Source organism: Triplophysa dalaica, chromosome 6 (genome assembly GCF_015846415.1).
Source record: "Triplophysa dalaica isolate WHDGS20190420 chromosome 6, ASM1584641v1, whole genome shotgun sequence".
NCBI lineage: Eukaryota > Metazoa > Chordata > Actinopteri > Cypriniformes > Nemacheilidae > Triplophysa > Triplophysa dalaica.
Genome location: NC_079547.1, coordinates 8617711 through 8641166, shown reverse-complemented (window position 1 = coordinate 8641166; position 23456 = coordinate 8617711). Strand labels below are relative to the sequence as shown.

The 23456-nt window shown below is 39.1% G+C and overlaps 1 protein-coding gene across 1 annotated transcript in view; it reads right to left on the bottom strand.

Moving 5' to 3' along the window:
- The window catches only part of sned1 (sushi, nidogen and EGF-like domains 1), a 96212-nt gene extending 73185 nt beyond the window's left edge, over positions 1 to 23027 (bottom strand). The window contains exons 1-6 of the mRNA XM_056749646.1: positions 22561 to 23027; positions 2705 to 2992; positions 2268 to 2408; positions 1346 to 1508; positions 1107 to 1232; positions 770 to 883 (exon numbers count right to left, since the gene is read on the bottom strand). Of these exons, the coding sequence (XP_056605624.1) occupies positions 770 to 883; positions 1107 to 1232; positions 1346 to 1508; positions 2268 to 2408; positions 2705 to 2992; positions 22561 to 22770 (1042 nt within the window). The 5' untranslated portion in view covers positions 22771 to 23027. The remainder of the gene's footprint in view (positions 1 to 769; positions 884 to 1106; positions 1233 to 1345; positions 1509 to 2267; positions 2409 to 2704; positions 2993 to 22560) is intronic.
- Between the last annotated feature and the right edge of the window lie 429 nt (positions 23028 to 23456).

Sequence of the window (23456 nt, the reverse complement as noted above, 5' to 3'; positions counted from 1 at the left end):
TATTTTCCCTAACCTAGTGTGATGCACTCCAATGATTTAAAATGAGAGCTATAGTAAATAATATTACAGTCCGACAGTTTATCTCAGACAGTTATATTTTAATAACTTTTCTTATTTATTCTAAATATTCACAAACTTATGAACCATTTCATTAAATATATGATATTTATATAGCAAAATATGTGTATGTGTTTTGTTGTTCAAACACTTTAATAATGATGGTGTTGAGCTATAAGTGTTTATAGCATGTTTGTTTGTGCTACGGCGCGGTTCAGAAAATAGGATCTGTTGGATTTACAGCACTTCTCTGAAAATACACAAATGTAAGTGGCTGGTGAACTGGGAGAAGAACAGAGAAGTTTACAGATGCTTGCACTACCGTGTATCTAATGTGAATAAAAAAGATCCGTCAAATTGATTGGATTGTTATTGCAGTTTCCGGTAGACATTAGTTTGCTTCTAAGCATGTGTATTTAAATGCCTAAAGCGTAAAATAAACATTATGTGGTTGTAAGCATTGTATAGTTGTTATATGTGGGAAGATTGAGTACATCTTTCTCTGGCCCAGTTCCAGCCAAAGTGCTGATTGTTAAAGCATACTGGTGTGATCATACGCTGCAGGGAACCGCCTAGAATGATCACACCAGTGTGATTGTAAGTGTCAAAGGGTTTCTTGTAAATGTGCTATTACTTTTGCTATTAAATGTGATGAAGTACACAGACTTTGTAATATGTTGGCCTTTAATTATGGTGCTTTCACACAGTTTACCTGTTTCACAGGTTGGCCCTTTGAATCCCACTGGACACAAGCAGATGAAGGAGTTAATCTTGTCCACACATGTGCCTTCATTCTGACAGGGGAATGAGGAGCACTCATCAACCTCTACCCAAACAAAAAAAGTATGACAAGTCTTCAAATATAGCATGTGAGTTCTATACAAAGTGAACACAAGAATGAAATCATGAGGGAATCCTAAAGGGGTGAAGGAAGAGGTAATGAATTGACCACAGCATAATGTTGGATGGGCTTCTTATTTCACAAGCTGACACGTGTGTAGGATCTGGAGTAAAGGCTGCGGGGATGGAAGAATTTGACCATTCATTACCGTTCTGGCACCTACGTCCAGTAAAGCCAGCCAGACATGAGCATGTGAAAGAGGGATTTCCAGTAATGCAGTCATTAATGCAGCGGCCACCGTTTTGACAAGGCCTCAAGTTAGGGCAGACAGAGGCTGAAGAAAATAACAGAAAAGAGATACATTTGCCTAGAATTCATAAATCAGATTTCATATTAGTTGGACACATAAGATGTGTTCAATATAACTTTTTTGCTTGTGTGGTTTACCTGAGTCATTGCAGCCACCCACTTGCACTTGAGCATCATCGATACGAAACACCCAACGGCCAGGATGTCCCACATTAGTGGTGGTCTCAACTTCAACAATGTCATCTGTCCGAGAGCCTGGGATGTTGAAATAGCCCCTTCCGTCACCAGCATTAAAACCTGCCTAGTAAGAGAGAGGAAATAGGTCACATGACTGTACGAATAAGAAATTATTTGGGCCTTTGTCTGACAGATCATTTGTTGGACATTCTGGGTCTTTCTCATGTATTTGATGAAGTCCATTTATGTGTATACCAATGTGTAGTCTATGTTGTGTTTTTTCTAATGCTATGAAAAATCAATCTCAAAATTGTGGATTGTATTTGATGAAGTCCATTTATGTGTATACCAATGTGTAGTCTATGTTGTGTTTTTTCTAATGCAAAAAAAATCAATCTCAAAACTGTGGATTCCATTGGCAAAAGATAGACTGGAATACCAAAGATACAAAGCCAAGTTGCCTGACAAAAACAACTGAAGAACCTTGTTTCAAGCCCATGCGTAAATACAGTTCCCCTGGATGACATTGTCACCTCCCACATGATACTTATAGTATGCCTGACGGCTGACTGGTGTTGTTTCTGCATTCTCTACATCTGATATCCTAAGCATTTTTACACTTGTATAGGTCACAGTTCCATGGATATCTCTAGGCTGTGCTGGTCTTCACATGACAACAAGAGACTCGTAGAATAACCTCAGGAGAATAGTGGGAGAGTAACCTTCAATCCAAATGGTTATGCTTACACTCAAGAACTATATTTTGATATTTCATACTCTAGCTCTTCACTCATGATGCAAGACCCCATACTTGAAAATCTACCACATCTACTGCATGGGTTCAATGCATAAGTATAATGTGATGTAAAGGCAATGACCTTACCTGTGCAGCAATTCCCCCCAAGCCAGATAGGTCACCACCACTGGAAGCATGCATCCCTGTCGTCCACGTTATATTGTTGTACTGAAAGATGGTAAAGGAAAGCTCACCATCTGTGATGAGCACTACTTGAAATGTATTCACCTTTATGAAATAAGAGGAAAGTCAGTCTCAAACAAAAATATTTTGTATTCACTTGTTATAGTATTAGTCATTGATATGATGAATTTTTCACAGAATATATCATTCTAATTTTATACCTATACATTTTCTGTGAAGAACAATAAACTAAGTGTCTGCACTAAGGGAGGATGAAATCTTGCATGCATGTTTAGTCTGGACATACTGTTTAGACATACTGTAGTGAACTCTCACTAAAACATAACTGTTATATTAGCACATATACAGTTTAATAATTTTAAAGGTTATGCATCTACTACCGGAGTAACTGAAGATCCGCCGAAAAATGTGACTTGATACCAGGTAGCAATCAGCACCCATGTACTGACAAATCTAGAAACCTCTGGAAAGTAACAGCTTATATCTGCTGTGGCTTTTAACAGGATCACAGGATTTTTGCTCTCCCGGTAAAAGACAGTTCCTGTATGCCGGTTGTCAACATCTGCCCAGAATGGAGCCACCACTCTGCGATCTCCAGCAATAGGAAATGCCACTGGAGTGAACTGGGACACCTCCCTCAGGAAAGACAGAAGGCCATTGTTGTTGACCTAGAAACACAGAAAAAAAGGAAAATACATGCTCAGATCAATCATACCTTCTGCTCGCCTCTCTTCATTCCACTGCTGAAGTTCTACCACACCATTTCACACTTCTGATATTTTTTAATTTTAACAGATGAGACTGAGTGGGGTGATCTGTTTAAGAGTACTGCAAATTCAAGAAACCATAGACCAACAGAAATCAAATCAATTCAAACAAAACAGAAGTTATGCATTAGATAGGGCTAAAATCCTTTAAAAAACGACTCTTTTAGTGACTCTTACAGTAGATGGTATTGCAAAAGGCGTTCCTGGAGACCAGGAACTGTCTGGCACTTTGACACAAACGGTCTGACTTTGATGTATGGAACATGCTGACCCATAAGTGAGAACAGGCTGACGAGTCCAGCAGGATGTTGACACTGCAGATTGAGCAGTAGCCTTGCAGAATGAAATAGTGAGGCAGGCTCTTATGGCAGATGTATCCTTTTCCCATCAGGGAACAGACAGCTACCTTGTTCTGCCAGGTATCCATGTCTTAGAGCCAAGGAAACTGAAGGACTGTTTGGGCACACAAACAAACACTGACACACCTGCCCTGGCTCCTATCCACTGCCAAATCAAGAAGTGGGTTTAGGGAGTAAGGCCTTAATAACCAATAGTTGCTTGGCTCTGTTGAGATAACTGTGATGGATGTCCAGGCGTTGACCACTAGTCTTTAGTGTCAATGGTTTTTTTTCTTATGTAACCAAGATAACAGCCTAGGAAGAAGCAGCGTGTTGTGAATGCTCATGGAGAAGCATTACAGCCATTTCACACCGCACCCGTAAGTGGCGCATATTTTTTTGGCACACATGTTAACAAATGAGAGCGTCCATAACGCACGTGAAAGCAGTGCATGGTCGCGTAGCAGAAACGGCGCGTAAGCGCAGAATCTATTTTTGGTCAATTAAAGCCACAGTGCATTCTTTACACTCTTATTCCATTCTTAAAACCACAACAGCACATTTAAAGGATTTATAATACAAGTATATCTTAAATGTTATGCTTATTTTGCATATGAATGAGTGAAAAACGATTGTGTACTGTCTGAACCCCACTTTTATCACAACCTTCTGTTAAAATACAGATAAAACTACAAAAGACATCAAGTAATATGTTTATATTGCATATATGTGAGAGAAAAGCGATCTCATCACAAGTCAGACACTCTCTCCCAGAGTGAGTTAACCCTTTAGTGACTTTATCTCCATCAAAGCACAATGTTTAATATGATCTAAAAGAGCATGAAACAGGCAGATATAACAAATCATAGTAATGCAATCTATTTAAAAAGCACTTTGATGAAGTTCTACAAGATATTTTGCTCACTGATATATTTAAAATAACTTAATGCGAAATTGAATTTTTGTACTGTTTTATCAAGGCAGCATAGTTGATGATCTGCCGGTGTGAAAGGACTTTGGGTATGCGCTGCCAACACTCTTACATGCGGCTCCTGCTCCGCTTACACACTGAAGAGACAGGTCAAGAGCAGATGCTTAAATGTCTTTAATGAAAAAGGTAACACAGGAAACAAAGCTGGGGGCTAGGTAAATTTACAGGATATTGCGAAGGCGAGGTTGGGCAGGCAGGGGTCGGCCTGGGCCCAGAAAGAATCCAATGGGAACACACAATTTGTAGTCTGTGCAGGCAGGCAGGCAGGTAGGTAGCCGAGGTGCAGAGTTAATCTGAGTGGGTTGAGATCCTGACAGGGTAAGGTCAAACCGAGAAGGGGAATCCAGTAGGCAAGCAGCAGCTGAACAAAAAACAGCTCAGGGGAAAAAACAGAGAACCACAAAAATAACTGGGCAGAGCAAAAAAAAAAAGAAGGTAAAACATCAATCAATATCAGTGCAAATGACCAAAACACACTGCCAACGAGAGAAGGGAACAAAGGTGCATATAAAGGAAAGCACATAAAGAGGAAATAGAGACAGGTGATCGACCCTGCTAATTGCAAAGCACGATCAGCTGCGTGAGAGCATGAATGGAAATGCAAGCCAGTCCCAAAACAAAAGAAAGATAATCAATAGAAGAGATGTGAATCCTGACAATTAACAGTGCCCGTGGCAAGTAAACATCACTTTTGTTGCTGCTTGAGTTGATAAATATAACAAATAACTTATTAGGATGATTTATTTAGAAGTCCATATATGTAAATGTGATGCTATCGAAGAGTTTTTTGACCTGAGGGAGGGGTTCAAGCATACCAAGCAGATGGTTTGAGTTGACATCTGTGACATTTCTGGATAGGTGCATGTTATAGAGAATCCCCACGAACAAATTTAATCTCATTGCACGTCCTCCCCCACTGATTTCACTAGATTTTACATAACATCACGTACAGTATAGCATTCATAATCCGTGAGAGAAAACAAACACAGCACTCGAAGGCCTAGCTCTGCACTGGAGAGAACTAAACAAAGATTATTCACATAACGCTCAACAGTTAAATTACTCCGCAATCAGGTATAACCCCCAAACATACAGGCTGAAGAAAGTCTACCAACATTACTGCTGTCCACTTAAGGACTAGGAAAGGTAAAGGTATACCCAACCATAGGAAGACATCCCATATTGCTATTCAAAACTGAAGTTCAAAAAATTGTTTTACTTATATTTAATTTCCATGTGACAATCGAAAAAGTTTAGGTTCAATCCATTGGATGAAATCCCCCAGGGCTAAAAAAATTTTTTATCAAGAATTATTACTTTGCCCCCTCTCTAATAGCTACATGGTGAGTAGATCGGTTTTATCAATTTGAAGGAAATGTGTTCAAAAGTCTGTAAATCTGTGTGTAACTTTAAGGGATGCACTACCAAACATTTTTTTTCTGCAATTAAGCAACCTTTTTGGGCGTTATTCCATGAAGTTTCCTCAAATTCATCGGTTCAGAACTGTGCTTGTCATGAAACACTAAGGGTGGTGAGGACATGGAGACAGAGGACCCAATTGCAGACAGGGAGGTAAGTTAACAAGACTTTAATAAAACAAAACAAAAACCCACAAGGGGGTAAAATAACATAACAGAAGACAAGAACAGGAAGAAAGACTAACAGGAACAAACAAAGACTAACAGGAACAAACAAAGACTAACAGGAACAAACAAAGACTAACAGGAACAAACAAAGACTAACAGGAACAAACAAAGACTAACAGGAACAAACAAAGACTAACAGGAACAAACAAAGACTAACTAAACTAAAAGTACTAGACTAGTAACACATAACAACAAGATAAACTAGACTCACTGACATGACAGGGACTCACCCACATGACACAAACAATGAACCAGTACAAGACAAGACAATCTAAAGGGAACCAAATCAAGAGAGGACAGTTGCAGGGGATAAACTAATTAACACTAACTAGGAAACAGGAGGGCAGGAACAATGACAAGACCGGAGAGAGAGTATGGCAACCAATAGGTGCCAAAATAGTCTCTCTCCAACATAAAACAAGGGATCCTGTATGATTCCGCCTCAAAACCAAGAAATACCTGACATGGTGAGGCGGAATAATGACAGTGCTTGCTAAGCATGTGCTGATTGGCATCTTTGAGGTAGGCTCTAAAGTATTCAAAAATTGTAACTACAGTCACGACCGAAACAAATCATTGGGTATCATTGTTTTTGTAGTGAAAACACTTAATCCCTTATTTGTGGAAATAAACAACTCTGTACAATTATGCAAATTATTAATATTTTAGTAAGTTTTCGTAGTGATATATTATGTGAGCTGTGGGTTTTCTACTAGATATTTACAATCAGATATGTGTCTGCTATATATGCTGGCTGCGTACAACATAGTTAGTTATTTGTATTAACATAAAATGTGGAAAGTCTGATTCAGTTGTGCAAATTAAATACTGTGATCACTACCAAAACATTACCATCACTACTGAAAATATGTGTATCACGACCGAAACATGGGATGTTTTGTCAAAAATAAAGTATATGAAATGATCAACTAAGATGATGTGATAGTGTTTGGTTCAATGTATATATAAACTAATGAATCCTTAACTTTGAAATCTATATGAGAAAATTTGATGCCATTACAAAGAAAGATTGGATTAAAAATACAACAAATCTCATAAGTTACAATTAAAATATTGTTAAAGTTGTAATTGTTATTGATTTACATGTAGAAACATTTCTTTTAAATAGCAAAAAATATTTTTCAAAAGTAGATTTAAACAAAATTTTAATATATAAATGTAATCCTTCTTATTAAATTATATGTTATTGTGTTTCGGTAGTGGGGAGAGGAAGAATTTTTGGAAAATTCTGGAATTTTTCAAGATGATTCCAACTATGATTTTACACCAATTCTGTAGAATGGCCCAAACACATCTTATCGATAGATCACATCCAATATTTTTAATTGTCTATCTTAATAGACTACACACAAATGTTTATTATTTCTTTTTAAGGAAGTTTAACAAAAAACCATGGAGAGGTAGAAAAATAATTAAAAAAGTAATACACTGAAAAACTCATCATTTCGTTTTCTCCAAAGAAATGCACAACAACTGGGTTAGACTTAGTCTGAAAAAATCTATTTAATGGCTTTACCAGTCTTAAGAGAACATACACAATTACAGAAGGTGTGTTCAAGTGATCGTAAGCTCATTTAAACTGCCTGCTTACTCTGGTAATTTAGGAGAAGCAAATAGTCAGCAGAAGTCTGCAGTAGTGCGTAAGTCTGCTTTTTAACCTGTAACCTTATTTTAACTGGTTACTGGACTGTTGCAGGTTGTTAGTTAAGATTATTTGAGATTGTTTATTTTATTACTCATTGACTGAGTGCAAAAGTGTTAGCGTTCACTCTCACCCCCGTCCAGTTCACATCTCCACTTCTACACCTCTGTCTTTCTCTGTCTCTGGAACTATCTGTCAGCTGTGAACAAGACTGACTTCATCCATGCGTTTGCCATCCAGTCTGACATTCACATTCTATGTCTTACTGAGACATCGATTCGCCCTGAAGACTCAGGCACACCCGCTCTCTCCTCAAACTACTCCTTTTCTCGCTCTCTCTGCCAAACTAGAAGAGGAGGAGTTACCGGTTATCTTATCAACAATACTTGGAAAAATTCCATACCATCTTCCCTATACACCAAGTATTCAGTTAAATACCACGCTGTTAATATCACTTCTCCTACTTAGCTCAGTGTTGTAGTTTACCGCCCCCCCCAGGTCCTCTTCACAACTTCATTGAAGAGTTAGATGTGCTGCTCTCATTATTCCCGGAGGATGGTGGCCCTCTTGTAGTCTTTGGGTACTTCAACATCCACCTGGAGAAACCCTATGCTTCTGACTTTCACACCCTCACCGCCTCATGCGACCTCACGTGCCTCGTACATCTCTTCACATTTCTGACCACTTCCTCATCACTTTAAACATGCTCTTTCCTTCCCTCCTTCATGCACTACACCTACACCACCACCTATTCATTTTAGATGGAACCTTCGGTCTCTCTCCCCTAACACCCTCAGTATAGACCAGTGGTTCTCAACTCCAGTCCTCAGGCCCCCCCTGACAGAATACTTTGGATGTCTCCCTATTGAACACCTGAACAAGTTAATGAGATAATGAAGTGATGATTGATCAATAATGATGAACAGGTGATGTTAATCGCTGAAGAAAACATCATAAGTAAGTTCAAAAACCATAATAATGTTTCCTTTAGTGGGGCTCTTTCCCTTGATTTATTTTTTATATCAGCTGTTATAGTGTGTTTCTGAACAGCCATACAAAAGACAAAATTGTCGGAATGTAACCTTCTTAAATTGTTATAAGACAGATACAAATAAGGGGGATTTAAGTCTGACAAATATCGTGACACACCAAAAATCAACCAACATTGTCACAGCTATAACCAATACCAGGACGAAATAATTTTGTCTTTTGTCAGGCTCTTATAAATATGCTTCAGAAACAAACTATTTCAGCTAGCAAAAATTTTTACATAATAAATCAAGGGTAAGAGCCACAGTTAAAGAAAGCTCAACACTATTATGGTTTTTATTCTAGGGATTGTGTTTGTTAACATCACCTGTTCATCATTAATGACTCAATCATCACTTCATTATCTCATTAACTTCTTCAGGTGTTCAATACGGAGACATCCAAAGTATTCTGTCAGGGGGGGCCTGAGGACTGGAGTTGAGAACCACTGGTATAGACTAATGGTAGACAAGCAGTCTGGCTTCAAAACAAACCTCTACACTGAGACTACACTGCTATCGGTCACAGCAGCACTGCGGCTAGCCAAGGCGGATTCTAAATTCTAGGTCCTGATTCTGCTAGACCTATCTGCAACATTTGGCACTGTCATCTTTAGGAATCTCAGGCACTCCGCTCTGCTGGTTTAAATCCTACCTCTCCAGCAGATCCTTCAGGGTGTCATGAAGGTGCTTGCTGTCCTCTGCTCACCACATGATCACTGGGGTCCCTCAGTTATCGGTGCTTGGACCGCAGCTTTTTTCCATTCACACGACATCCTTGGGACCCATCATGCAGGCACACAGCTTCTCGTATCAATGTTATGCTGACGACACCCAGATCTACATCTCGTTTCACCCAGACGATACCACTGTAGCAGCTCGCATTATAACCTGCCTGGAAGACATCATCTTGGATCAAAGAGCATCACCTTCAGCTGAACCTTGCCAAGACATAACTACTTATTATTCTTGCACACCCCAAGGTGCAACACGATCTCACCATCCAACTTGGCAATACCACAATTACTCCTTCCAAAACAGCCAGGAACCTCGGAGTCACATCTGATGAACAGCTGTCCTTTAATGATCACATTGCAATGACAACGCTGTCATGACGATATGCCTTGTTCAACATTAGAATGGTTAAACCTTATTTTGTTGAGCATGCGGCACAACTTCTTATCCAGGCCCTGGTAATCTCAAGGTTGGACTACTGCAGTGCACTACTCACTGGTCTTACTGCAAAGTAAGATGTCTTTTCTTAGCCTCACTCATGCTCCTCTCCGACTGTTCATGTAGTAAGCAAATGTGTATTGCGAGGTCCAGGGTGAGTTTTTTTTCACGGAGTAACTGTTTACGAACGGTGTCATTTTCAATACCCCAAACTATGCGGTCTCTATTGAGTCCAAATTCACATTTCTTTGCGAGAATTTTGTGTGTGAAGACGTAGATTTGTGCAGATTCGCCAGGTTTTCAAACAGCGGTATTAAAAGCGTGTCTGTCTATGATTAGTTTTTTTACGGGTAGATATAGTTCGGAGAATTTCTGTAAAAGTACCTCAGGATCCTCGGGATCTTCATCTTCTTCGTACACAAATGTTTCAGCTTTGTCAACGGCGTAGGAAACAGCTAGATTTAGTAGCGTGTAAGCCTGTACTTTCTTAGTTTTATCCGATAGGCCCGCATTACAGTAGATGCGCCATTCCTTCTCAAACTTTCTTAAGTTGTCAGCAAAGTTGTCATCAAAAACCAACGGATCTATACGGCGAAGTCCCTGGGCCATTTTGCCTTACATCCCACTTCTGACACCATGTAGAAATGTGAAACAGACCTCTCTACACGAATGTAGTTTTCAAATCATTAATACTAGGCTATATGTATTTTCGTAGCTCCCAGTCAGAATCAGATGACAGAGGAGATCATGGAGAGGACGACATGTTTCAGAATTATGATGAAGTCAGAAAAGACACAAAGTTTGGGCTGGACACAACGAACGCTAGTTGTGACATAAAGCTTCAATTTATTGTTTAAATTTTGTAACGTTTTCCAATGATCACAGACAAAGTCGTACAGTTATCCACAAAAATATGAGAAATGCTTAAGAAAGATAATATGAGAAGAACAGGGACGTCTTTTGAATAGTAGTTAGCGTTTTTACTGTGTATTGAGAGAATTTCATGTAGTCCATTAATTTTAATAATATTAAATATTTTACTTTACAATATTCCATTATGAAACCTTATTTAAATCAAAAGGATTTTTTTGACGTATTTAATAGCTTTTGTATTTGCATTTAACTGAAACTTTCTCTGTATCAGTTATACAATCTTACATTAATGGATCACATTTTGATAATAGAATATCTTTATTGTCATTTCACAGGCGCATAAAAAAAACATTTTACTTGCACATAAAATAAGTACACACTTAGTACAAAGATATGGATGACTGCACAAGTATTACGGACAGAAACAAATATGTACATAGAAGTGTCTAAGTATATATTTATATAATTACATTATCTTTATTTACATTAGTCACGTTTATATTTAAATGCTGCAGTTAACCTAAACTAAAGTTTTGTATTATAGCACAACCGTTACATGTTTAATATATAGTATTTTAACAATACAATGTATTTCACTAATCTATATTACACGTTTATTCCCCCCTGCTAAAGCACATTTGCTATGGGTGAATACCAGCTGGAAGCTTTCCCGCCCCTGAGATTTTACCGAAAATACGTAGGCAGCACTTTGTGCATCGAGTCTATTGTTTAATCATTTGTTTCTACAGAAGGAAGATGGGTCAATCTAGTTATTAAAATTGATAATGATACGTTAATAATATGCAATGTGTAAGGCCATAACTTAAGCTCTACTAAAAAAGTACTGGGCTATACTAATACTTAAAACTAGATTATGAGGTAGCAGTTGGTTGTTAGCCGTTAGCGCATAGCGTGCTAGCTACATAGCAGCTAACTTGCTAACGTTAGCTACATTATGCATTTGCAGTCGCCCAAAACACAACGCATGGACGTGAATGTGTTTAGTAACCAACGAAAATAATGTTCTGTAGTTATTTTTTCGGTAACACACTCCAGGCGTTGTGTAATGGGTGCAATCAATAACTTACACTTAACACGCTATGGGAATAACTAAGAGTAAAATGTACTTTACTTTATTTACGTTTAAAATAAAGACTGCAATAATTAGGCATTAAAAATGTTATATGTTATTTTGAAAGCTTGAAGTCATTTGAATATGTGATAAAACGGTGGCTTAGTGGTTAGCACGTTCGCCTCACACCTCCAGGGTTGGGGGTTCGATTCCCGCTTCCGACTTGTGTGTGTGGAGTTTGCATGTTCTCCCCGTGCCTCGGGGGTTTCCTCCGGGTACTCCGGTTTCCTCCCCTGGTACAAAGACATGCATGGTAGGTTGATTGGCATCTCAGGAAAAAATTGTCCGTAGGGTGTGAGTGCGTGAGTGAGTGTGCCCTGCGATGGGTTGGCACTCCATCCAGGGTGTATCCTGCCTTGATGCCCGATGACTCCTGAGATAGGCGCAGGCTCCCCGTGACCCGAGGTAGTTCTGATAAGCGGTAGAAAATGGACTGGAATGGAATATATATATATATGTATTTCTCTTTGTAATAGACGAGATGGCAAAATAACACATTGGCGTGATCATCCAGCAACAACACTTCTTAGATATATCTGACGTACAAATAAATCATTTGAAATAAGGTTTCGGTGTATATTTGCATTGTAACCTACACTCGGTTGTTTAGTCCAATTGTGGTAACATCAGATAATATCATTATAACTATATTTTTTCTAGCTAATGAACGATATACTATAGGCAACTGTCTGGAGGATAATGTTTGACCATTGATGATCGCAACGCAGGCTTTATGTCAGAATTAAAGACTGTAGGAGTCAGAAAGCATTCCGTTTACGGCGTTATATTATATATGTAACAATTATATAAATCTAAGCAAGCTGACAAAATATATGCTGTACATCTAGCCTTTACCATCATGTTTTGGACGCTGGCTGGGACGCATTCAGCCGGTATCCAAGCCGTTCCAGCTGGCATTCCAGACGGCAGTCCAACCAGCAGTTTTCCTGCTCACCACTGGATCCTTGCCAACCCAATTTATTCCTCCAGGACCTCCACTGTCGAACCCTGTAGGACTCCCCCCTCTGGAGCACCCCCTTGGACTAAATCTATTCCACCATGCCCCAACCCTTTTGGACTTCCCCCTTTGCACTCTCGGCACATAGCAAGGAGAGCAAACAAATAGAACGTACATAAAAAACACACAGGTTGAGAAGAACTGAAAACAAAGACTACATATTACCACAACACACACACACACTGCATAAGATTAAAACCCACAACAACAGAGACTTTAGGCTTGTGGTTTAGCAAGTCACAATACCATGCTGACATACTGCAACCAGGCTACTGAGCAGACCTGACATATTGCAAGTAGCAATGTGGATCAATTACCAAAAGTGCAACTGTGCCACTAGAAAAAATGTAATGGAAGAACAGTCCAAAATTAACTCAAACCAGTGACCTCAAAGACTCAAGGCTTGGGTTTTATCAGGTTGCCGTGTTTGCTGCGGAGAGCTTTCAGAGCGACAGTGTCATAGGCACCGTACATTTTTCTATTTCTAAAATACATATGTAATTATCTAAAATAAGTTCAGTCGTGCCTTGATGCCCGATGAATCCTGAGATAGGCACAGGCTCCCCGTGACCCGAGGTAGTTCGGATAAGCGGTAGAAAATGGATGGATGGAAGTTCAGTCGTTTATATGTGGCTCTGTTGAAAGCCAAATTTCACAACAATTTAACTCAATTTGTAGGGGTAGCGAAAAAAAAACTTTTTTATATGCTTAACAATTATGAACCGTTGAATGTTGAAAAATGACAAATGAGAATTGAATCTGTACAAATAATGACCATCAGAAGATGAATTACAGTTGAAAGAAAAAGTATGTGAACCCTTTGGGCTTACTTGGATTTCTTCATAAATTGGTCATAAAATGTGTTCTGATCTTCATCTAAGTCACAACAATAGAGAAACACAGTCTGCTTAAACTAATACCGCACAAACATTATACGTGTTCATGTTTTTATTGAACACAACATGTAAACATTCATAGTGCAGGGTGGAAAAAGTATGTGAAACCCTAGGCTAATGACTTCTCAAAGAGCTAATTGGAGCCAGGAGTCAGCCAACCTGGGGTCCAATCAATGTGATGAGATTGGATGTGTTGATTAAAGCTGGCCTGTCCAATAAAAAACACACACCAGTTTTGAGTTTGCTGTTCTGAAGAAGCGTTGTCTGATGTGAACCATGCCTCGCACAAAAGAACTCTCAGAAGACCTACGATCAAGAATTGTTGACTTACATAAAGCTGGAAAGGGCTACAAAAGTATATCTAAAAGCCTTGATGTCCATGTGTCCACGGTAAGACAGATTGTCTACAAATGGAGAAAGTTCAGCACTGTTGCTACACTCCCTAGGCGTGGTCGTCCTGTAAAGATGACTGCAAGAGCACAGCGCAGAATGCTCAATGAGGTGAAGAAGAATCCTAGAGTGTCAGCTAAACACTTACAGAAATCTCTGGCACATGCTAACATTTTTGTTGACAAATCTACAATAAGGAAATAATTAAACAAGAATGGACTTCATGGGAGGACACCACGGAGGAAGCCACTGCTGTCCAAAAAAAACATTGCAGCACGTTTGAAGTTTGCAAAAGAGCACCTGGATGTTCCACAGCACTACTGGAAAAACATTCTGTGGACAGATAAAACCAAAATTGAGTTGTTTGGAAAGAACACACAACGCTATGTATGGAGAACAAAAGGCACAGCACACCAATATCAAAACCTCATGCCAACTGTGAAATATGGTGAAGGGGGCATCATGGTTTGGGGCTGCTTTGCTGCCTCAGGCCCTGGACGGATTACTGTCATCGATGGATAAATGAATTCCAAAGTTTATCAAGACATTTTGCAGGAAAACTTAAGACCATCTCTCGGCCAACTGAAGCTTAACAGAGGATGGACGATGCAACAGGACAACGACCCAAAGCATAGAAGTAAATCAACAACAGAATGGCTTCAACAGAAGAAAATACGCCTTCTGGAGTGGCCCAGTCAGAGTCCTGACCTCAACCCGATTGAGATGCTGTGGCATGACCTCAAGAGAGCGATTCACACCAGACATCCCAAGAATATTGCTGAACTGAAACATTTTTGTAAAGAGGAATGGTCCAAAATTTCTCCTGACCGTTGTGCTGGTCTGATCTGCAACTATAGGAAACGTTTGGTTGAGGTTATTGCTGCCAAAGGAGGGTCAACCAGTTATTAAACCCAAAGGTTCACATACTTTTTCCACCCTGCACTATGAATGTTTACATGTTGTGTTCAATAAAAACATGAAAACGTATAATGTTTGTGCGGTATTAGTTTAAGCAGACTGTGTTTCTCTATTGTTGTGACTTAGATGAAGATCAGAACACATTTTATGACCAATTTATGAAGAAATCCAAGTAAGCCCAAAGGGTTCACATACTTTTTCTTTCAACTGTAGGTGAAAAATGGCACTGTCTTTAAAGAGTAAGTAGCATTAGATCATGAAAAGTAAATTTCATGGAGTGTGTTAAGTTGCCGTGTTTGAAAGTAAGCAGTCTGCCAAGTTGTAAGTCCTAAAGGGAATAAATATCAAAGTTATTGGCTTGTAAAAAAGGGAGTCGACTCTGAATCACGCAAACGAGACGTGTCACTAACCGCCGCATATCTACGTCACTAGACATAGTCCCCTCCTACCTTTTGCTGGAACTACCGTGAAAACTTTATCTCGCCTCCCCCAAAACACTGTCGCTCGCTTGTGATGCTTGTGCCGTCTGAAACCTGTGAACGTTGCGCCACAAAAACTGTTTCTAAATGATTATGTTAAGATATTGACTAAGACAACAAATACTGAATGTGTTTATGATGAAAACGTGTATGTGCAAGCGATTTAAAGCTTCTTCCATAGAATATGAACGAAAAACGTTTATGTTAAATAAATACGAAATAAATAAGAAAGGAATACAATTATTACAAAGGGTGGGTTATTTAAAGATTGAATTAAAAATAAAATTCTTAATGGTCACATATTTTGCAATGATTGTCTGATAAGGAGTGTTAACATTATACTTATAATAATGTTAACTACAAATGCATCCACACCAGCAGACGATATCGATAAGGTATGTTTATTTTAAACGTGTCATGAACTGGCATTGTTTCTTGTTTTATACTGTTGTATGAGGTCTACGTATTACATTCGCATGGTTTTTACATTAAAAAAAAATTAAATCAATAAGTAATACACTATTGGTCTACCTGGTTTTAAGGCCGGTTTGACAAACGATCGGTTTTTATGGGCCTACCACATTGAATACTGTGAAGTAAACGGCAGCTGCTATGATTGGATGGCAGTTTGCGTAGTAAACTTTGTTGGAGCCTTCTGTGAATTTGGTTAGACACGTAACGTTAGGTTACACAATAGCCCTATTCGCATGGGATTAGTATTATCTGGAAACCTCGTGTGATTTAAAAAAGACCTCCCCACATCTGTATTTCATGTGCCACATTCGCACGGGATAAGTGAAGCCTACAAAATTCTACAAACAATACCCCACGATGAAAATGTGAAAGAAGTTTGTTTGAGATCTTTGCAAATTTATTTAAAAAAAAACGAAAAAAGCACAATTAAATTAGTATTCACAGCACTCAAAATTGAGCTCAGGTGCATCCTGTTTCCAATGATCTTCCTTGAGATATTTTTACAACTTGATTGGAGTCCACCTGTGGTAAATTCAGTTGATTGGACATGATTTCACACACCTGTCTATATAAGGTCCCACAGTTAGCAGTGCATGTAAGATCACAAACCAAGCCTTAAAGTCCAAGGAATTGTCTGTAGACATCAGAGACAGGATTGTATTGAGGCACAGATCTGGGGAAGGGAACAGAAACATTTCTGCAGCATTGAATGAGCACATTGACCTCCATTATCTGTAAATGTAAATCTGACGACTCAGCCAAACTGAGCGATCGGGAGAGAAGGGCCTTAGTCAGGGAGGTGACCAAGAACCCGATCGTCACTCTGACAGAGCTCCAGCATGTCTCTGTAGAGATAGGAGAACCTTCCAGAAAAACAACCATCTCTGCAGCACTCCACCAATCAGACCTGCATAGGGTAGTGGCCAGACGGAAGCCACTTCTCAGTATAAGGCAAATGACAGCCTGCCTGGAGTTTTCCAAAGGCACCTGAAGGAGAAACTAAATTCTCTGGTCTGATGAAACAAAGGTTGAACGTCATGGCTGGAGGAAGCCAGGCACTGCTAATCACCTGGCCAAAACCATCCCTAGAGTGAAGCATTGTGGTGGCAGCATCCTACTGTGGGGATGTTATTCAGCGGCAGGAACTGGGAAGACTAGTCAGGATCGAGGGAAAGATGCATGCAGCAATGTACAGAGACATCCTCAATGAAAACCTGCTCCAAAGCGCTCTGGACCTCAGACTGGGGCGAAGGTTCATCTTCCAACAGGACCATGACCCGAAGCACACAGCCAAGATGAAAAAGGAGTGGCTACAGGACAACTCTGTTAATGTCCTTGAGTGGCCCAGCCAGAGCCCAGACTTGAAACCAATTGAACATCTCTCGAGAGATCTAAAAATGGCTGTGCACCGACGCTCCCCATCCAACCTTATGGAGCTTGAGAGGTCCTGCAAAGAATGGGAGAATGCTTCAACAAAGTATTGAGCAAAGGCTGTGAATACGTATGAACATGTGCTTTTTTCGTTTTTATTTTTAATACATTTTCTCCGCTCCCCTTTGCAGCTCTTGGCCGCGTTTCCTGAAACCTTCTAATTTCCTAGTCTTTCTTCAGTTATACCTTAAGCTATACTTATCGTTAATGTGTGTTTCCCAAAACTTTGTTAAGTATACCTTCTTTAAGTCATCTGTTCGGAAGGTTGGTCTGGAGCGCTCTTACTTTACCTTTTCACTGTTGACAGTTCACTCCGCTAGTGACCACTTTGAAAAACACTTTACATCGCAGTCAAATTAAATTAAATAAAAAAAAAGTTAAGTAAAAAGTTAAATAAACCAGTATATTGACGTGTTTTCATGCAAAGAATATTATTATCATTACACTGATGGTTGTTAGCTTTTTAATTATATTATCCAAAGGTGCATCAGCTGGCAAGCAAGAGTTTAAGAGTCTATTTCAAGAGAGAAATTGTGATAGTAAGATTAGTTAAACTAAAGCGATACAGCAAATATTTTTTGCTAAATCAAAGACGGTGCCATCCATGGAGGAATTTAGTGTATGTGCATTTAATCCGTGAAAACCTGCCGACCATTTATGCTGCAATTATAATTATAGAAAATAAACGTTAACTTGCCATGGCATCAAATTCAGCAGCATTTAGAACTATTTTGTCTAACTTTGTCAAGACAAACTCAATGGAGCAGCCCCAAAATTCACCTCTTGGTGTTTTTCCTGCCAAAGCTGTTGAATATATCTTCCACGTTCTGCGCTTTCATTGAGGAAATAAAGACACCATAGCAACATATATTATGATAATATAAATCAGTTATTCCCACACAGGTGGCACATGCCGCACATTTATAATAGAAAATATAGGGGGAAAAGAACACACATTCTATCCCTTTTATGTACTTTTTTCTTGTCATGAATGAATAAGTTTAATTGTCAAATCAATATACCTTATTATAGGGCTGCACAATTATGTATACTTGTTTATATTATTCCCCTTAATATTTTAAGTGCGATTAATAATGCTGATTAGATTTTAATGTTTTAATAAACACAACCAAAAGCTACATGCTTCGTGCTGTAAAGGCACCGCTTGTGAATCCAGTGTTAAAGTATAATAAATGCTTGAACTATACAAGTCAAATTGTTAGTTGCTGGAATAAACTTTAATGCACCGCAACACAACAAGGTGCTTCGCATGACCCTTATGACCCAAAGTTTAAGAATCTTTAATATAAATAACCATACTGCCAGTTAATGTACCAGGTTGATACATTTGGGCATGGGAGACTCATTTCACAAAACTCTGACCCCTTGTATGGCACTAAACTTATATCTTGTAATAACATACAACGATTATCACAATTCGAAGAAAAATAACTTTATTAATTTCAGTGGCAGCCCTTTTTAAACTAGGACCAAATGACTCAAAGCCTAGCAAAATACCCAGTTTCTTACAAAAATCGCTCCTACAGTATATCCCAACTGTCATGATTCGCAATGAGGACCCAGGTGCAGACATCGATGAACGGGGAATAAAAAACTTTATTACAAAAGTACAAAGTATAACACCCACAACGGTGGAACCAAGTTATGTGATGTTTGACACAGAGGCTTCGAAGCTTGTATCAAAAAATCTCACAGTGAAACACTGTACCGGAGCTTGATTCGTTTTGACATAACCACGTGATCATTGACATCCGAAGCTTCGTTTTTAGACACAATCACGTGAATCAGCGTATACTGATTCACAAATTTCACAAACCCTCAGCTCACGCAGGTTTCGATTGTCTTTTTCGCATCAATAGTGAATTGGGACTAAAACTGTCACAGGGGAAAGAATATCCCAAAGGCTGCAAAAGTAGGAAATAACAAAGAAATAGCCTTGCACTGTTGAACACGACCTGTTACTTAATAGAAATCTTTATATTTTTCTATTTCCCCCCAAAAATAAAATGTCAAGTCCCCAGTTCACAATCAGGTCACAGTTATACTCAACTCAACTCAACTTTATTTATATAGCGCTTTTTACAATTTTCATTGTTACAAAGCAGCTGTACATGAGACACATTTAATACAAGTATGAATTCTAAAGCAGCCCCCCCGGCCAGGCAGATAGTGCAAAACAATATGCAAACGTCAACAGAATACAAGACGTTATACAAGAATTGTATTTATTTTTTCATATATGTCTACATGAGCCTTGCTTATAAACTAACAGGATAACACAAATGCTTCTGTGAATAACTGCATATGCTGATCGAAGCACATTTATAAAAAAATATTTATTGTTTTTTTTATTTAGTCCTATTAGTTATTCAAACCGTACGTAAAGCCTAGGTCTAAGTGCTACATAAACACTAACTCTGCATTTTTTTATTATATCGATGTGAAGTGACGTATTACATGAAACATAAAAAATATAAATGGACACAGACAGCTTTTCCACCAATTTACCACAAGATGGCGATAGTGTTCACCGTTTTGAAAAGCTTTGAGTAACATTCATTTTATGATGCACTTGATGGGAAAGCCTCTATGCTTTGAAAAGCTTAATTTCACCAACACTAGGGGAACAAACGAGAACAAAACATATCCGATGATATAAACAACGCAAAACCTCCCACGAGGGGGACAAAAGAAGAACAGGGTACTAACTAAAGCTACATAAAACTACGACAGGACAAATACTAAACTAGACTGAACAATCACAAGACCAGGCAAGAGCAAAAGTACATGGGAACTTTACGAGTGCTTGAACCTGGGGGAAATACAACACGAGCCAGTACAAGACAGCAAACACAAGGGCATTAAATGGGGAGTCTAACAATGGATAATTAACAGAGGGCAGGTTCATGGAATCAACAATGATAAAAAGCGAACGAGGAAACGAGAGGGGCGGGGCTATGGACGAGACCGGAGAGAATGCATATCAAGGCCCAATCCCATTTCTACCCCTTACCACTTCACTTTCTGTGAAAGTGTCTCGATTCTCTTTTGATTGGAGGGGTAGGGGGAAGGAGAAGGGCCTTATAGCACTTCAACCAAATTTTTCTCTGTACCTCACTTCAAACGAAGGGTTATGAAATTTCCCAACATGGCTGCTTATGCGAGTATAATTTAAGCCTTTGTTTGGGCATTAATAAGGATTTAAACAGCTAATAATCATTTTGTTTTTGTTGAATTGAATGCTGTGTTCAGTTTTTTGTCTCGAGTACTTAATTTTACTAACGTAACTCTTTAATGATTGCACGATTGAACCGCAACATACACAACTGCAAATATAGTATTTGTAATCATGGTTCGTATTCCCTGCCCGGACAGAGGGAGAAATCCACGGAATGTGATCTCAAACGCTGGGTTAATCAAAACGCGCTCCGCCTTACGAGGATATAGTGAGCTGCTGTTGACGAAAAAGTTCAGGGTCACTTTTTAGGCTGTAATCCACAAAACTGATATGACCACAGCTGACAGCATTTTGAAAGTTTGTGATAAACATTGACGTATCTCCGAATGGTCAGTGACGTCTTATAATGACGCAGGCTTATTTAAGTGTAGTAGTGGTGTCCTATATCTTAGTGGGATGTTTTTAGCCTTTCCCCTTGCCACTGTGTTTCAAAGGGCAAGTGGAAGGGGCGAGGGGTAGGAGAAGGGGTATAAAATTGAATTGGGATGAGCCTAAATCATGACAGAGAATAATATGTTTTGCTCCACACAAAATGAGGCTCTGTCATGATCATGCCACCAGGCCAAGAAAGACATGACATGATGAGGCAAAATCATGACACCAACACACTTAAGAATTGGGCTACTTAGGTTGAATGGGAGATTAGAGAAGCAAAGATGATAGAGAGAAAAAACATACAAGGAGAAAAATCTTTCATTAATGAATATTCTTAAAGTTGCGCAAACATAGAAGTGTTAAAGTGCTGAGGATTAGCTTTAGCAGATGTGCATTCAGTATGCTGTTAAACCTAAAATCTTTCTGTCCCCATTATTTTTCCATCTTTATTTTGACTCAACGGCTGGATAAAAATGTCATGCCCAAAACAATGATGATCATCCTTTATATAGCTTCCCATACAAACAATTTCTTGAGAGGTGCTATTTCTCTAGACTTGAATGTCATTCCCAGCTTTCTTATGGAAAAGTTTAACATGTGTTGCAAATAATGGTAAAGCAAAATTTATTCAGTTAAATCAGTCCTAAAGCACTGCAAAAAATGACTTTGTTACTAAGCATTTTTGTCTTGTTTTCTAGTAAAAATATCAAAAATTTCTTCAACATACATTTACTTGATAAGACAAGTGATGCAAGATATTAAGTCATGTTTTAATAAAAGAAGATATAAGAATTAGGGAAATTATATTTAAAACAGGCAAAATACAGGGATGGTGCTGATGATTGGTGTCCTGAGTGGAGCATTGTATTTTGAGAGGCAGAATGGGTGGGATGCTGCAACACAACAGATGGTGTTGATTTACAAGGATGGAGTTTTTCCTACACTCAGGCTAAGAAGTGCACATGACAAAGATAAAGGGTTTTCAGAGCCCAAAGCAAAACACAAATCTGATTGAAGTACATAGACCTGTCAGAACACTCATCGCCCTCACACATTTCCTGGTTTTCTCTTGCTTCGTCTCCTCATGGAAGTTGATTCTCTATTAGTTTCTTTCCCCCTCGGTCTCTCAAACCACAGTTTTTGCAGCAGCACCCATATAAGCTATCATCTCTTCACTAAAAAACTACCAAGTAGTTCAGTCACTGTGTGTGGTCATATGTTTATGTGACATGTAAAAGTTTTGTAGCAGAGACACTTATTATCCCATCTCAGAGACCTAACACCGTTTCAAAGGCGCACATATATAAATTAATGAATTACTGAATGAATGACCTAATTCTCCTGCAAAACTCTCACACACTTACAAACATACATTCCTTACTCACATAAAGTCCAGTGTGCCGTTCTCCAAAGAAAGGGAAAGCCACAGATATTGCCACCAGTCCTGAGCCTCCATCATCCTGTTCCACAGTCTGGGAGTCACCTTCACCGGGGCCGAATGGGTAGAATTCTTCCAGAGGGACAGCCAGCTCTACAGCACCAAGTAAACAGAGAAGCGTGCATAAGGGCAGCACTGGTTTTCTCAGCCACCCCATGACCTTAAATGCACAGGGATGGAGAGTAGAGGACTGGAATTACCAGATACTCAGATCAGGCAGTAAGACAACACTCAGATAACAACACATCAAGTCCCCCTGCCAAATGTTCAATCAGAGATCCTCTCTCTTTGTCTTTCTTTATCTGTATCGTTTCTTCTTTCTATTTCCAAGCTTTGTTTTCTTTTAGATCCTTCGGCTATTTATTTAAGGCAAGGAGGTAGATTCCTTGCATTCTGAATGCTGTTGTGTGCAAAAGCTGCTGTGCTCCGTGCTGTGTGAGCGAGAGAATGAAGTAGAGTGATTCAGCTCTATTTTTTTACGATCCAGTGACTTGGTCCCTGATGGTTAGCTTAGAAATATCCTCAATAAAACCTCTATTCTGCTTGCCAAAAGAGTTCTTTCAGACCCAGCCCCATCCCCCCAGGGATTCACTACCTTGCATGATTAGACAGTCTTATCCAATAGCTGAAGAGAGGCTGGTAACTGGATAAGCACTGGGTGGAGCTATGGTAATCAAAGGACTGCTTTAAAGAAACTCTGACAGGACACTCTTCTCTGCTCTTAACATTTGCTGAAAAATTCCTTTCCATGCATTTTAATCCCTTACGCATAACAGTGCGTGAGTTCCGTAAATTGTTAACAGTCATATGATTATGCCTTTTTTTCCATATTTTGTAGAAGAT